This window comes from Notothenia rossii (assembly GCF_949606895.1).
Source record: "Notothenia rossii genome assembly, chromosome: 7".
Classification (NCBI taxonomy): Eukaryota; Metazoa; Chordata; class Actinopteri; order Perciformes; family Nototheniidae; genus Notothenia; species Notothenia rossii.
This window is the reverse complement of record NC_136905.1, coordinates 792,285-809,214: the sequence shown is the minus strand read 5'-3', so window position 1 is coordinate 809,214 and position 16,930 is coordinate 792,285. Positions and strand designations below refer to the sequence as shown.

Below are 16,930 nucleotides of genomic sequence, written 5' to 3'. Positions count from 1 at the left end.
TAGTACATATGTCAGGCCTGTAAGTGGCGCTGCTGCCACCCAAAAATACACCAAAAGCAGCGAAGAAGACCCCGGAGCATGGTTGCCATGGTTGCCCTTCTGTTTATTCTCCGCGGTGGACGGCGTGTTCTCCTGCTGTATCTCTCAGGTAGTCCACCAGCAGATGAAAAACACCCACCTCTCCGCCTCTTCCAAGGAACGAGGGGACCGTGCGGCAGAGTTTCCGTAAAAAAAATGTTCCGCCGGTCAACATGTCCGTTAAAGTTTAAATTTTCCGTACAAAATTAGAAAAGTGCCGGTCAGAGGTCTTCTTTGTTATTTATTGAGCTTTAAAACAAATTGATAACGACTCTGTTCTCTGTATAATAATATAATAATATTTAATAAACGGTGACTGCCTCTCTTTTCCTCCCCCTCTTCTGACAGCCCAGCAGCAGCAGGAGACGTGGGGAGAGGGAGGCGGGCTCTTTCATCGTTATCAGAAAATGATCATATAGGGCTTACACACGGAGCCGTTGGACCCCCAGAGCGTTGCGTATGCTGTTCTACCCACCTTGGGACCTGGGACCCGTTATCTTTACCGTAGTCGTTTAGTGCCCCCCCCCCCCCCCCCCCCCATCCGCCACAGAGCGGAGCAAGGCAACCAAATTTAAAATAAGAGGCAGCATTTTACGGCTCGCTATGCATGGGGCCGCCTTGAAGGGGTTTCCCGACATGTCGTTTCAGTAAATTAGAGGGTGTTTCATGTTGTCGTTGCTGTGGGACTTCTTAATACCTTGGAAAATGCCGTTTAATACTTTTTAATACTTTTTAAAAGCCTTAATTTTCGCTAAATTGAATCATCAACTTTTAATACTTTTTAAGACCCCGCGGACACCCTGCTATGTGACAGTGGAAGAGAGACGATGAACAGTTCATATTCATAAAGTACCGCCAGTTACATATTCAAACTTTCCCACCAAACCAACCAGATTTGTATGGACAGTAAGTTCCTGAAGTTGAATCATGCTCCATCTGTTTCATTATTTTTACCCTGAGAGCAGCCGTGTTGCATTCTGGGAGCTTGTTCATCACAGCAGTGGGTTTGAGCATTACAAAGCCGGCACGTGTACAGCCTCTAACGAGAGCTGCAAACATCTCTCCGGTGCTCGAGCGGTACTTTGATAAATACACATTGATCTCAGCACAGAAGTTAAAGATGGAGAACTGACCCGAGAGTCTCCAGTCTGCAGTCTGGACTCTCCAGAAGATCTCTCAGCAGCTTCACTCCTGAATCCTGAAGATCGTTGAATCTCAGGTCCAGATGTCTCAGATGGGAGGGGTTGGACTTCAGAGCTGAGATCAGAGTAGCCCAGCTGATCTCTGACAACCTGCAGCCCTCCAGACTAAATAACGAAAACATGATGTAACTTTAGAAAATAATGTTCCTGTTTGAAATAACTCCAGGTTTAATAATCTGTTCAGAGTTAAACATGGTTTTAATGTCAGTGATGATTTAGAAACAGTCCATTGATAACCTGGAACTTTAACTTTGATCAGATGTTTAACAACTCCTTCATCTCCCTCACAGCTCATCAGTACTGAGAGCATCTCCACTGACTCATGGAGCACAGAGTGAGTCTGTGGAAGCTCAAACACTCTCCCTCACACATTCACCTTCTCTTTGTTAGTCTGATCAATATTCAGTCACTAGCAAAAGTGAGAACAATAATTAAAATGTATTTGTTCTTAGGAAAATTCAGAAAGTGATAAACACAAACAGATGTGTATGAACTGCAGTCAGTGAACTGACCTGAGAGCCTCCAGTCTGCAGTTTGGACTCTTTAGTCCAGAACTCAGCAGCTCTACTCGTGAATCCTTCAGATCATTGTGACTCAGGTCCAGATCTCTCAGATGGGAGGGGTCAGACTTCAGAGCTGAGGCCAGGACTTCACATTCAGTCTCTGAGAGTCCACAGCCAGAAAGTCTACAATAACACATATATTTCAACAGGTGTTAAAAAAGAGGAAACATTATATTAAACTCATGCATTTCATTAAAACATATTTGACACATGTTCTAATATTCCATGTAATATTATATAAAATAATGTATTATAATATAGTTGGATGTGTTGTCAGTGTGATCTGATCAAATGTCTGTCCTCATGCTGTCAGTGACTGTTACCAGAGAAACAGAAATCAAATAAATCACTTGAAAATATTAGAGATGTACGTATTTACATTTTTATTCATATTTGGATTTGATGGGTGAAGGATGTTTTGGTTTCTCTGAGCATCTGAAAATGTATTGCATCATAAATAACAAACCAATAAAGTTTCAATATTTTCAACTGAATATCATCAGATGTTCCCAGTATATCAGCATTAAGACATAACTGTGTTATTGGTGGGAAATTAGATCTTACTTTAAACTCTAATACATTGTGATAAAAACGTGTCTGTTTAATGATAAATAAACTTCTACAAAGTAATAACAGCTTTCTCTGATAACTGGAAGTCCAGCTGTGTGGTGTGATCACATGCTGAGAAACCTCTAAAGTCCTTCATGTGTTTGACATGTCGCCTCCATCACTCAATATGAAGAGAGAAATGGTACAATTGAACTATTATTATAAATAAATAGGAGAACATTGTTGGTTTTATTTTGCTCTCAGTATTCAAACAGCAGAAATGTTTTAGTGTTTAAACTTCTGATCCATATTAGTTTATAAAGTTGATCACATCTGTACAAGAGAGGGGCGGAGTTGTCAACTGATCACCATCTGGTGGTGAGTTGGGTCGAGTGGCGGGGGAAGCCTCTGGATAGACCTGGTAAGCCCAAACGTGTAGTTCGGGTGAACTGGGAACGTCTGGAGGAGGCCCAAGTTCAGGAGGCCTTCAACTCACACCTCCGGCGGAGCTTTTCGGGCATTCCTGTGGAGGTTGGGGACATTGAACCAGAGTGGTCGGTGTTCAAAGCCTCTCTTGCCGAAGCCGCGGTGGGGAGCTGTGGTCTCAATGTCCTAGGTGCCTCAAGGGGCGGTAACCCTCGAACCTCCTGGTGGACACCGGTGGTCAGGGAAGCCGTCCGACTGAAGAAGGAGGCCTTCAGGGATTTGTTATCCAGGGGGACTCCCGAGGCAGTTGCAAGTTACCGACAGGCCCAAAGGGCAGCAGCCTCAGCCGTGGCCGAGGCAAAGCAGCGGGTATGGGAGAAGTTCTGAGAAGACATGGAAAAGGACTTTCGGGCGGCACCAAAGTTGTTCTGGAAAACTGTCCGACACCTCAGGAGGGGGAAGCAGGGAACCATCCAAGCTGTGCACAGTAAGGATGGGACGTTGTTGACCTCAACTGATGGAGTGTTAGGGCGTTGGAAGGAGCACTTTGAGGAACTCCTGAACCCGACAACTCCGCCCTCTATGTTAGAGGCAGAGCTGGAGTATGAAGGGGGATCGACACCAATCTCCCGGGGGGAGGTCAATGAGGTCGTCAAACAACTTCACAGTGGCAAAGCCCCGGGGGTGGATGAGATCCGCCCAGAAATGCTGAAGGCTCTGGGTGTCGAGGGACTGTCATGGTTGACACGTCTCATCAACGTTGCGTGGAAGTCGGAAACAGTACCGAAGGAGTGGCAGACCGGGGGGGTGGCTCCCCTTTTTAAAAAGGGGGATCAGAGGGTGTGTGCCAATTACATAGGCATCACACTACTCAGCCTCCCCGGGAAAGTTTACTCTAAGGTTCTCGAAAGGAGGGTCAGGCCGATTGTCGAACCTCAGATTGAGGAGGAACAATGCGAATTCCGTCCTGGTCGTGGAACAACGGATCAGCTTTTTACTCTCGCAAGGATCCTGGAGGGGGCCTGGGAGTACGCTCATCCAGTCTACATGTGTTTTGTAGACTTGGAGAAGGCGTATGACCGGGTTCCCAGGGAGTCACTGTGGGAGGTGCTGCGGGAGTATGGGGTGAGGGGGTCTCTACTCAGGGCCATCCAATCTCTGTACTCCCAAAGCGAGAGCTGTGTCCGGGTCCTCGGCAGTAAGTCGGACCCATTTCAGGTGAGGGTTGGCCTCCGCCAGGGCTGCGCTTTGTCACCAATCCTGTTTGTAATATACATGGATCGGATTTCGAGGCGTAGTCGTGGGGGAGGGGGTCTGCAGTTCGGTGGACTAAGGATTGCACCACTGCTTTTTGCAGATGATGTGGTTCTGATGGCTTCATCGGTCTGCGACCTTCAGCACTCACTGGATCGGTTCACAACCGAGTGTGAAGCGGCTGGGATGAGGATCAGCACCTCCAAATCTGAGGCCAGTGTTCTCAGCAGGAAACCGATGGACTGTCCACTCCAAGTAGGGAATGAGTCCTTACCCCAAGTGAAGGAGTTCAAGTATCTCGGGGTCTTGTTCTCGAGTGAGGGAACAATGGAGCGTGAGATGGGTCGGAGAATCGGAGCAGCGGGAGCGGTACTGCAGTCTCTTTACCGCACCGTTGTGACGAAAAGGGAGCTGAGCCAGAAGGCAAAGCTCTCTGTCTACCGCGCCATTTCCCTCCCTACCCTCACCTATGGTCATGAAGGATGGGTCATGACCCAAAGAACGAGATTGCGGGTACAAGCGGCCGAGATGGGTTTTCTCCGCAGGGTGGCTGGTGTCTCCCTTAGGGATAACGGGAGAAGTTCAGTCATCCAGGAGGGACTCGGAGTTGAACCGCTCCTCCTTCGCGTCGAAAGGAGCCAGTTGAGGTGGTTCGGGCACCTAGTTAGGATGCCACCTGGGCGCCTCCCTAGGGAGGTGTTCCAGGCACGTCCAGCTGGGAAGAGACCAAGGGGTAGACCTAGGACCAGATGGAAGGATTATATCTCTTCTCTGGCCTGGGGGCGCCTTGGGATCCCCCAGTCAGAGCTGGTTGATGTGGCTAGGGAAAATAAAGTTTGGGGCTCTCTGCTGGAACTGCTACCTCCGCGACCCGACTACGGATAAGCGGGAGAAGATGGATGGATGGACATCTGTACATACACAGCCTTCCTGCAGTTCCTCACAGCTGGAATCAGTCTCTGTCGTCCCTCATCCCAAAATAAATATATATTTTGAATGTGTGTAAATCATGTTTGGTCATGTTATAGCATTACCTGTATGAAGATCTAGTTGTGTGTTCAGGCGACAACAATTCAAGAGCCTGGAACAGACAAAGTTATTTATTTATTATTTGAAAAATGCAAATTAGTCTGGATCATCTGAGTTCATTGTCAATTTCAAACGGTCAAAACACAGTATTACCAGCCAATCACAGCACAGTAATACCAGCCAATCACAGCACAGTAATACCAGCCAATCACAGCACTGTATTACCAGCCAATCACAGCACAGTAATACCAGCCAATCACAGCACAGTAATACCAGCCAATCACAGCACAGTATTACCAGCCAATCACAGCATACTATTACCAGCCAATCACAGCACAGTAATACCAGCCAATCACAGTACAATATTGCTAGCCAATCACAGTAGAGTATTACCAGCCAATCACAGCACAGTAATAACAGACAATCACAGCACAGTATTACCAGCCAATCACAGCACAGTATTACCAGCCAATCACAGAAGAGAAGTACCAGACAATCACAGTACAGTATTACCAGCCAATGACAGAAGAGAAGTACCAGCCAGTAGGAATATTTCCCATTTCGTCGGGTATCCAGATATTTTAAATGGCATCTTCATATACATTTATTATGTTATATACAACTTGGTGATATGTAATCCTCTTAGACAGACCTCCCATTAAAAAAAATAAACAAACACTAATTAATTAGAATAATTTTTAACTCATAATCGAATACCTGAATCTTTTCGATCAATAGTGAGCGTCATAGCGTTTAAATTGACAGCCCTAACAATTATATTTGAATTCAGTGGTGAAATAAATACACTTCTCTCTGTTCAACTGCTCCTCTCTCACCTTTCTGTCTGTCTTCACTTCCTGTTCCACATCGGAGTCACCTGATGGAGAGAAGAGGTGACAGAGAAAGATAATAATTAAACTTGAACAAAGAGAAACATTAGCAGACAAATTGACTGAATAGAGCTGTAACAACATATAATTAAAATATATTGTTGTTGTTCTATAAAGACCTTTTAAGATCAGATTTAATGTAGAATATCTTAATGAATGGAGGATATGGTTTCAGTACTCACAGGTCTTCTGGATCTTGGCTCTGATCGTCTCATCATATCTGATCCTGTAGGGATGAACACAATCCAACAGTTTGAGATCCATTTTAAAATAAGTGTTTGTTCTTTGAGTCAGCTTCAGAGTCCTGATCTCATGCTTCACATCCCATCATATCTCCTCTGCAAACACTACGACTGACTGCCACAGCTCTCAGCTGCATGACAGGAAGTAACCAGTCATTAGAAACTAAAAACATCCCATAGGAAACAGAATACATTTTCCTCTCTTCTGTAAAATCCCTTATGTCTGTTTGAGAAATGATTATTAAAATGTGGCTTTGCATTTCCAGCTGGCCTTCTATAGTTGATGGAAGAATGAAAGAGCCTGCAGTCAGTGGGTAACATCACTGATCTGTTTCCCCAGAGAGAGAAACACCTCCCTGTTTAATACAATACTGCTGAACCAGCAGAGACCCCTTACTGACCTGAGAGTCTCCAGTCTGCAGTCTGGACTCTCCAGAAGATCTCTCAGCAGCTTCACTCCTGAATCCTTCAGCTTGTTGTAACTCAGGTCCAGGTCTCTCAGGTGGGAGGGGTTGGACTTCAGAGCTGAGATCAGAGCAGAACAGCTGATCTCTGACAACGTACAGCGCCTCAGTCTGAATAAAGAAATCATGATGAGGAGAGAAATCAGTTTATAATCCAGTCAGATGTTCAGGTCTGAAATGTGTAGCTCATCATCACTTCGTCCTAATCAATGATCTTTTCCCTGAATTACAGAGACTGTCATTCTGTTATTGAGGATCATCATTATATCAGCCTTCTGTTTGTTATCTATGAAAACACGTCTAAATGATGGGAACATAAACATTTCTGTGTCAGAAAGTAAACTTTACATAAAACTAATATTAGTTCAGAGGACCTTCTTTATTCAGACCATTTACTAAAGACAACATACATTTACTTTAACAACCAACAGTGGAAGAATAACAGTTTCTTTAGGAAAGAATCAACTGTTACGAGAAGATTTACAAACGTATGGATGTAATATATGTCTGATGAAGAATCAGGTTGAATAACTAATGAAACATGAGATCTCCAGCAGGAACAGAGAGTCAGAGAACTGACCTGAGAGTCTCCAGTCTGCAGTCTGGACTCTCCAGAAGATCTCTCAGCAGCTTCACTCCTGAATCCTGCAGAGCGTTCTCACTCAGGTCCAGATGTCTCAGATGGGAGGGGTTGGACTTCAGAGCTGAGATCAGAGCAGAACAGCTGATCTCTGACAACCTGCAGCTCTTCAGTCTGAATAAAGAAAAGATGATGTAACTTTAGAAAACAATGTTCCTGTTTAAAATAACTTGGGGTTTAATAATCTGATCAGAGCTGAAGGAGTTCAGAAAGTGAAAACTCCAGTTGAACATTTTTCCAACGGTAAATTCAAAATGGCCGACTTCCTGTACGTTTTTGTATACACCTCCAAAGCTTTTTGGTTATTCTCCGCAATTTTCATATGTACATTAAAATAAGTATATATAATAATATTTAATAAAACACAGTTAATAGGGCTCATTAACTGGAGCTTCCACAAACAACAACCAACATAATTATTACATTCAGATGAAGTACATTATTCAGGTTTACATTAACTTTGGATTATAACACGGGAGAAATGAGCGGAAGCGCTCTCTTTTCCTCCCCCTCTCTCTCTCTCTCTCCCCCTCTCTCTCTCCTGACAGCCTGTCAGTATCTCATGCAGCTCACTGATCCAGTAATGAGTGACAGTGAAGAATACATCTATTTATAACTAGTTCCAGAGGTAGCCTAGATAAAATGTAAAAGTAAAAGTGTGTTAGGTGTAACTCTTAGTGTGTGTTTCGCTGACCGGTCCGTCACAGCGGGTGGAGCTGCAGGCTTTCTGCTTCACACACGTTGCATACCGCTCTTTTATTGTCCTTTTCGGACACCTTAAAATACTGCCAGACTGATGAAGCCATTTTGGCGAGCTTGTTTTCCCGCGCACAGAGAAAAGTGTCATGTATTTTGCATCTTTGCTCTCGCGATCAGCATTTTTAGAAAGCACCGATCGATCGGCAGAGAGTGAGTATCGGCCGATATCGATCGCCACGCAAAAACTACTGCATTGCTACAGCTCCTTATGGGTACTGCAATTAGTGAAGTGCTTTCCTCCGTGGTGAAACGATCAGCACTGCACCACGGAGGAAAGCGGCAGAAAGTCACCTGGAGTTAAAGAGAGCGGGGCTGCGTTACGTGCATGGCTTCCTTCTGCAGGTAACGGGGAGACGCGCTCTGGCGGCGGTCTCGTTCAGGATCCGAAAATACAATTTAAATATTTTGCACACTTATTCCTAGGGTGCCACTGGTTATGGTGCCGCGTACCAATGGTGGAACGCTATCCAGGGGTTGCCGATCCCTGGTGTAAACTATTCAGTCGGTAAAGCATCATGTAGCTTCAGAAACATGTTGGAAACAGCAACAACTGAAAATACTTGTTGTTCAAATCATTTGTTAAAATCATTATGGAAAAAATAAGATGTGATTCAGGTGTTTAAAGGTTTAGACTCTACCCTTTAGAGGGAATTATGCAGTGAAGGAAGTGATATTTATATTTAAAGTTCAACATGGCTCTGCCACAGTCAGTGAACTAAACCACAGAAGAAGAAAGTAGACTTTAGCATTAAGATGCTCAGTGAGGATCAGAGTGATATCAGCCTGATGTCTGCAGCTCAGAGTCAACACAACTCTCTTCCTCTCAGAAAGCAAGTTGAAGATGAAGAACTGACCTGAGAGCCTCCAGTCTGCAGTCTGGACTCTCCAGAAGATCTCTCAGCAGCTCCACTCCTGAATCCTGCAGATTGTTCTCACTCAGGTCCAGCTCTCTCAGGTGGGAGGGGTTGGACTTCAGAGCTGAGATCAGAGCAGAACAGCTGATCTCTGACAGACTGCAGCTCCTCAGTCTGAATAAAGAAAACATGATGGGAACATAAGTATTTATATGGCAGAAAGTAAAGTTTACGTAAAACTAATATTAGTTCAGAGGACCTTCTTTATTCAGACCATTTACTAAAGAAAATATACATTTACTTTAACAAACTGTCACGATCTTGGTGTTATGTCACGGTTTTAGTGTTGTCTGTCTGGTAATGGGTTTTGTTTTGCTGTTCTGTTCTCCCTGTCTCTTGTTTTCCTCCTGTGTCTGATTGTCTCATTGTGTTCACCTGTTGCCCCTTGTGTTTCTGCCTCCCTTACCCAGCTGTTTCTCGTCCCGTGATTACCCCTCTCTGTATTTAGTCTTGTCTTTCCCCGTGTTCCCCTGTCGGTTCATTGTTTGTTTCTCCTGTCTCCCTCCATGTCAGTAAGTCACGGTCAGTTTTGGTAATATATCTTCCTTGTGCTACTATGTGTTTTATGTCATTTGCCATCAGCTTTTGGAATAAAGCTCTCCTTTTGTTTATAGACCTTTTACCTTTTTTGTAGTCTGCTTTTGGGTCCTACCTTTTCCGCGATCATAACAGAATGAACCGACCAACTATGGACCCAGCGGATTTGTATGATTTTGACTTGGATCTGTTCGATCTGGATTTCTCCCTTCAGTGTTATCATGCCGAGTGGAGTGGAACCTCGTCTAGAAGGGACAAAGAGGCTATCCTCAAAAAGGCACAAATGGAGGTGGCCAACATGCCTTGGTTGAGGAGCTCGTTGCCTGAATGGCTCAGAGTTTTTTCACGTAGCCCTGAGCGCCAGTCTCCATTTTCTGACCCTTTCTTGGGATCCCGCCTGGCGTTTGGAGGTCCACAGAGCCTCCAAAAGACCTCTAAAAGACGTAAGGTCAGGAGGCCAGCTCGTGCTCCAGTACCGGCCCACACAGCCATGGTTCCTGCTCCAGTACCATCCCACACAGCCATGGTTCCTGCTCCAGAACCGGCCCACACAGCCATGGTCCAGGCTTCTGTTCCGGTCCCAGCAGCCATGGTCCCAGCTCCAGTTCCGGTCCCAGCAGCCATGGTTCTGGCTCAAGTACCAGCCCCAGCAGCCATGGTTCCGGCCTCAGCAGCCATGGTTCCGGCTCCAGTACCGGCCCTAGTAGTCATGGTCGCGACTCCAGTTTCGGCTCCAGTACTGGCTCTCCGGCCAATGCCAGCTCCCCCTCTCAAGTCCCTTCTCAAGTCCCCTCTCGAGTCTCTTCTCGAGTCCACTCTCAAGTCCCCTCCCGAGTCCCTTTCCAAGTCCCTTCTCAATTCCCTTTCCAAGTCCCTTCTCAATTCCCTTCTCAAATCCCTTCTCATTTCCCTTCTCAAGTCCCTTCTCAAGTCCAAACCCCTTGTCCTGTCCCGTTGGCGTCCCGCCAACTACTGTTCTGCCGGGGGTCCTGCCAACTACTTGTCCTGTTTCGTTGGGGGTTCCACTGAGGGTCCTGCCAACTCCGTGTCCTTTCCTTTTGGGGGTCCCGCCGACTACTGTTCTGCCGGGGGTCCTGCCAACCCCATGTCCTGTTCCGTTGGGGGTCCCACCATCACCTGTCTTGCCGGGGGTCCTGCCAACTCCTTGTCCTGTTTCGTTGGGGGTTCCGCTGAGGGTCCTACCACCCCCATTTCCTGTGCCGTTGGGGGTCCAGCCAACACCTGTTTCGTCGGGGGTCCTGCCAACTCCACGTCCTGTTCCGTTGGGGATCCAGCTGACACCTGCTCCTCCAGATTTCCTGCCAACACCAGATCCTGCTCCACCGGATTTCCCGCCAACACCTGGTCCTGTCCTGTTTGGGGTCCCGTCGACACCAGCCCTTGCTCCGTCGAGGGTTCCACTGACACCAGCCCTTGCTCCGTCGAGGGTTCCACTGACACCAGCCCATGTTCCGTCCAGGATCCCGTCTACGCCTGACCCGCCAGGGGTCCACACTGGAGGGGTCCCATTGTGGCGTACGTCATCCTCCGGAGCTGTCCCATTGCCGCCTTCCTGCCCGCCCTCCAGGGCTGTCCCGTCGCCACCTTCTTGCCCGACCTTGTGCCCGGCCCCCTGAGTTTCCCAGCCGCGGCCTTCACCCTCGAGCCTGGCCCCCTGACTCTTCCAGCCACTGCCTTCGCCCTCATGCTCGGCCCCCTGAGTTCGCCCGCTGTGGCCTTCGCCCCTTTTTGAACCCTGCCTTGGCCCCGGGCCGTCCGCCCGAGACCCCCTCCTCGAAATCTGCCTTGCCCCCGGGCCATCCGCCCGAGATTCCCACCATGAACTCTGCCTTGCCCCCGGGCTGTCCGCCCGAGACTACCTTCTGTTCCTCTGCCTTGCCTCTGGGCTGTCGACCCAGACCCGTCCTCCGGACCCCCTCCACCCACCCTTTTGGAAATGTCGGACTTTGTTTTGGACGTCTGGAATCCGTCCCATGAGGGGGGGGTTCTGTCACAATCTTGGTGTTATGTCACGGTTTTAGTGTTGTCTGTCTGGTAATGGGTTTTGTTTTGCTGTTCTGTTCTCCCTGTCTCTTGTTTTCCTCTTGTGTCTGATTGTCTCATTGTGTTCACCTGTTGCCCCTTGTGTTTCTCCCTCCCTTACCCAGCTGTTTCTCGTCCCGTGATTACCCCTCTCTGTATTTAGTCTTTCCCCGTGTTCCCCTGTCGGTTCATTGTTTGTTTCTCCTGTCTCCCTCCATGTCAGTAAGTCACGGTCAGTTTTGGTAATATATCTTCCTTGTGCTACTATGTGTTTTATGTCATTTGCCATCAGCTTTTGGAATAAAGCTCTCCTTTTGTTTATAGACCTTTTACCTTTTTTGTAGTCTGCTTTTGGGTCCTACCTTTTCCGCGATTATAACAGAATGAACCGACCAACTATGGACCCAGCGGATTTGTATGATTTTGACTTGGATCTGTTCGATCTGGATTTCTCCCTTCAGTGTTATCATGCCGAGTGGAGTGGAACCTCGTCTAGAAGGGACAAAGAGGCTATCCTCAAAAAGGCACAAATGGAGGTGGCCAACATGCCTTGGTTGAGGAGCTCGTTGCCTGAATGGCTCAGAGTTTTTTCACGTAGCCCTGAGCGCCAGTCTCCATTTTCTGACCCTTTCTTGGGATCCCGCCTGGCGTTTGGAGGTCCACAGAGCCTCCAAAAGACCTCTAAAAGACGTAAGGTCAGGAGGCCAGCTCGTGCTCCAGTACCGGCCCACACAGCCATGGTTCCTGCTCCAGTACCATCCCACACAGCCATGGTTCCTGCTCCAGTACCGGCCCACACAGCCATGGTTCCTGCTCCAGTACCATCCCACACAGCCATGGTTCCTGCTCCAGTACCGGCCCACACAGCCATGGTCCAGGCTTCTGTTCCGGCCCACACAGCCATGGTCCAGGCTTCTGTTCCGGTCCCAGCAGCCATGGTCACAGCTCCAGTTCCGGTCCCAGCAGCCATGGTTCCGGCCCCAGCAGCCATGGTTCCGGCTCCAGTACCGGCCCCAGTAGTCATGGTCCCGACTCCAGTTTCGGCTCCAGTATTGACTCTCCGGCCAACGCCAGCTCCCCCTCTCAAGTCCCTTCTCAAGTCCCCTCTCGAGTCTCTTCTCGAGTCCACTCTCAAGTCCCCTCCCGAGTCCCTTTCCAAGTCCCTTCTCAAATCCCTTCTCATTTCCCTTCTCAAGTCCCTTCTCAAGTCCCAACCCCTTGTCCTGTCCTGTTGGGGGTCCCGCCGACACCTGTCTCGCCAGGGGTCCTGCCAACTCTATGTCCTGTCCCGTTGGCGTCCCGCCAACTACTGTTCTGCCGGGGGTCCTGCCAACTACTTGTCCTGTTTCGTTGGGGGTTCCGCTGAGGGTCCTGCCAACTCCGTGTCCTTTCCTTTTGGGGGTCCCGCCGACTACTGCTCTGCCGGGGGTCCTGCCAACCCCATGTCCTGTTCCGTTGGGGGTCCCACCGTCACTTGTCTTGCCGGGGGTCCTGCCAACTCCTTGTCCTGTTTCGTTGGGGGTTCCGTTGAGGGTCCTACCAACACCATGTCCTGTGCCATTGGGGGTCCAGCCGACACCTGTTTCGTCGGGGGTCCTGCCAACTCCACGTCCTGTTCCGTTGGGGATCCCGCCGACACCTGGTCCTGTCCTGTTTGGGGTCCCGTCGACACCAGCCCTTGCTCCGTCCAGGACGTCTAGAATCTGTCCCATGAGGGGGGGGTTCTGTCACGATCTTGGTGTTATGTCACGGTTTTAGTGTTGTCTGTCTGGTAATGGGTTTTGTTTTGCTGTTCTGTTCTCCCTGTCTCTTGTTTTCCTCCTGTGTCTGATTGTCTCATTGTGTTCACCTGTTGCCCTTGTGTTTCTGCCTCCCTTACCCAGCTGTTTCTCATCCCGTGATTACCCCTCTCTGTATTTAGTCTTTCCCCGTGTTCCCCTGTCGGTTCATTGTTTGTTTCTCCTGTCTCCCTCCATGTCAGTAAGTCACGGTCAGTTTTGGTAATATATCTTCCTTGTGCTACGATGTGTTTTATGTTATTTGCCATCAGCTTTTTGAATAAAGCTCTCCTTTTGTTTATAGACCTTTTACCTTTTTTGTAGTCTGCTTTTGGGTCCTACCTTTTCCGCGATCATAACAACCAACAGTGGAAGAATAATAGTTTCATTAGGAAACAATCAACTGTTACGACAACATTTACAAACGTATGGATGTAATATATGTCTGATGAAGAATCAGGTTGAATAACTAATGAAACATGAGATCTCCAGCAGGAACAGAGAGTCAGAGAACTGACCTGAGAGCCTCCAGTCTGCAGTCTGGACTCTCCAGAAGATTTCTCAGCAGCTCCACTCCTGAATCCTGCAGAGCGTTGAGACTCAGGTCCAGCTCTCTCAGATGGATGTTGGACTTCAGAGCTGAGATCAGAGCAGAACAGCTGATCTCTGACAAACTGCAGCGCCTCAGTCTGAATAAAGAAAACATGATGAGGATAGAAATCAGTTTATAATCCAGTCAGATGTTCAGGTCTGAAATGTGCAGCTCATCATTACTTCGTCCTAATCAATGATCTTTTTCCTGAATTACAGAGACTGTCATTCTGTTATTGTGGATCATCATTATATCAGCCTTCTGGTTGTTATCCGTGAAAACACGTCTAAATGATGGGAACATTAACATTTCTCTGTCAGAAAGTAAACTTTATGTAAAACTAATATTAGTTCAGAGGACCTTCTTTATTCAGACCATTTACTAAAGAAAACATACATTTACTTTAACAAATAACAGTGGAAGAATAATAGTTTCTTTAGGAAAGAATCAACTGTTACGACAACATTTACAAACGTATGGATGTAATATATGTCTGATGAAGAATCAGGATGAATAACTAATGAAACATGAGATCTCCAGCAGGAACAGAGAGTCAGAGAACTGACCTGAGAGTCTCCAGTCTGCAGTCTGGACTCTCCAGAAGATCTCTCAGCAGCTTCACTCCTGAATCCTTCAGATCATTGTGACTCAGGTCCAGATCCTTCATATGGGAGGGGTTGGACTTCAGAGCTGAGATCAGACCAGAACAGCTGATCTCTGACAAACTGCAGCTCTCCAGTCTGAATAAAGAAAACATGATGTAACTTTAGAAAACAATGTTCCTGTTTAAAATAACTCCAGGTTTAATAATCTGATCAGAGCTGAAGGAGTTCAGAAAGTGGAAACTCCAAACAGGTTAAAAACTGTAAGACAGAAAAAGTGAAATCGAGCTGATAGTCCGTGTTTTTTTTATTTCAATAGTTTTATTTGTTAAACCAGTGAACAGAGAGGAGACTGCAGGCTCTTTAGTTTCTACTCTTAGTTTTACTAACTGATCATAGATGTTTGGGGAGAGGGAAGGGACTCTCAGAAGATAATGAAGAACTAAAGCCCTCGCTCAATAACGTGGAGAGAGGCTTTATAAAGAATGACATCATCAAGGCATGTGTATTAATATTTCAATGAGAAACGTCAGCCTATAGCCACGAGGCGCTGTCTGTAGTGAGGTCTGTTCTGAAGCGTTCCTCTGACGCTGCTGTCGCTCGTTTGAAAGGAAATCAAACCACTGTTAATAAACTAAGGCCAGTCAGATTCAGCAGGAGAGTCAGTGAACGTCCGGTCAGCAGAGCGCTGTAGTGCTGTCTCTGCTGTGTAACTACTCTATGTGACAGTGGAAGAGAGACGATGAGCACTTCATATTCATAAAGTACCACTAGTTCCATATATTCAAACTTTCCCACCAAACCAACCAGACTTGTACGGACAGTTAGTTCCTGAAGTTAAATCATGCTCCATCTGTTTTATTATTTTTACCCTGAGAGCAGCCGTGTTGCATTCTGGGAGCTTGTTCATCACAGTATTTGTAATGTTCAGAGGTTGTTGTGTTTAATATTCATGAGAATATTTATCATTGTTCAAATGATAATAAACAAACCTTTGCATAAAGCATATTTGTCCACTCATATGTTGATAAGAGTATTCAAAACTTGAAAAATATCCCTCTAAGGTACATTTAGAACTGGTAAAACATGTGCGATTAATTTGCGATTAATTTGCGATTAAAACTGTAATCGACTGACAGCCCTAATAAATACATATTGATCTCAGCACAGAAGTTAAAGATGGAGAACTGACCTGAGAGTCTCCAGTCTGCAGTCTGGACTCTCCAGAAGATCTCTCAGCAGCTTCACTCCTGAATCCTGAAGATCGTTGAATCTCAGGTCCAGATGTCTCAGATGGGAGGGGTTGGACTTCAGAGCTGAAATCAGAGTAGCCCAGCTGATCTCTGACAAACTGCAGCCTCTCAGTCTGAATAAAGAAAACATGATGTAACTTTAGAAAACAAAGTTCCTGTTTGAAATAACTCCAGGTTTAATAATCTGATCAGAGTTAAACATGGTTTTAATGTCAGTGATGATTTAGAAACAGTCCATTGATAATCTGGAACGTTAACTTTGATCAGATGTTTAACAACTCCTTCATCTCCCTCACAGCTCATCAGTACTGACAGCATCTCCACTGACTCATGGAGCACAGAGTGAGTCTGTGGAAGCTCAAACACTCTCCCTCACACATTCACCTTCTCTTTGTTACTCTGATCAATATTCAGCCATTAGCAAAAGTGAGAACAATTATTTCAGGCAAATTCAGAAGGTGATAAACACAAACAGATGTGTATGAACTGCAGTCAGTGAACTGACCTGAGAGTCTCCAGTCTGCAGTTTGGACTCTTTAGTCCAGAACTCAGCAGCTCTACTCGTGAATCCTTCAGATCGTTCTGACTCAGGTCCAGATCTCTCAGATGGGAGGGGTCAGACTTCAGAGCTGAGGCCACGACTTCACATCCAGTCTCTGAGAGTCCACAGCCAGTGAGACTATAATAACACATATATTACAATGTAACATGTTAAAAAAGAGGAAACATTTTATTAAACTCAAGCATTTCATTAAAACATATTTGACATGTTCTGATAGACATGTTCTGTTCAGTCCATGTAATATTATATATAATCATTTCTTAGAATAGAGTTTAATGTGATTTATGACCCTCGTCTCGCCTCTAAATCCCTTTGATGTGGCACCTGTCACTCTGACATCCCTGACCTTTGACCCTTTTATCTTTTATGACTTGTTTGTTTATTGTTTTATTGCCCCCTCATAAAGGATGTTGCTCAATAGGGGGTGATAAGTCTTTATTGCCTCTTTGATGTGACACCTGTTGTAGTATCCCCCTAGTAAGCCATTATAGTCATTGATGATACTATGACTTGTTTCGGTGACCGGTTGAAACGCTCTCTATAAGCTCGTGTT

At 46.5% G+C, this 16,930-nt stretch overlaps 1 protein-coding gene across 1 annotated transcript in view; it reads right to left on the bottom strand.

Moving 5' to 3' along the window:
* The window catches only part of LOC307013470 (NACHT, LRR and PYD domains-containing protein 12-like), a gene marked incomplete at its 5' end in the record, with an annotated part of 61,545 nt that overhangs the window by 30,920 nt on the left and 13,695 nt on the right, over positions 1-16,930 (bottom strand). Inside the window, 5 exons of the mRNA XM_079640868.1 lie at positions 6,635-6,808; positions 7,278-7,451; positions 8,951-9,124; positions 13,887-14,057; positions 16,321-16,494. Of these exons, the coding sequence (XP_079496994.1) occupies positions 6,635-6,808; positions 7,278-7,451; positions 8,951-9,124; positions 13,887-14,057; positions 16,321-16,494 (867 nt within the window). The remainder of the gene's footprint in view (positions 1-6,634; positions 6,809-7,277; positions 7,452-8,950; positions 9,125-13,886; positions 14,058-16,320; positions 16,495-16,930) is intronic.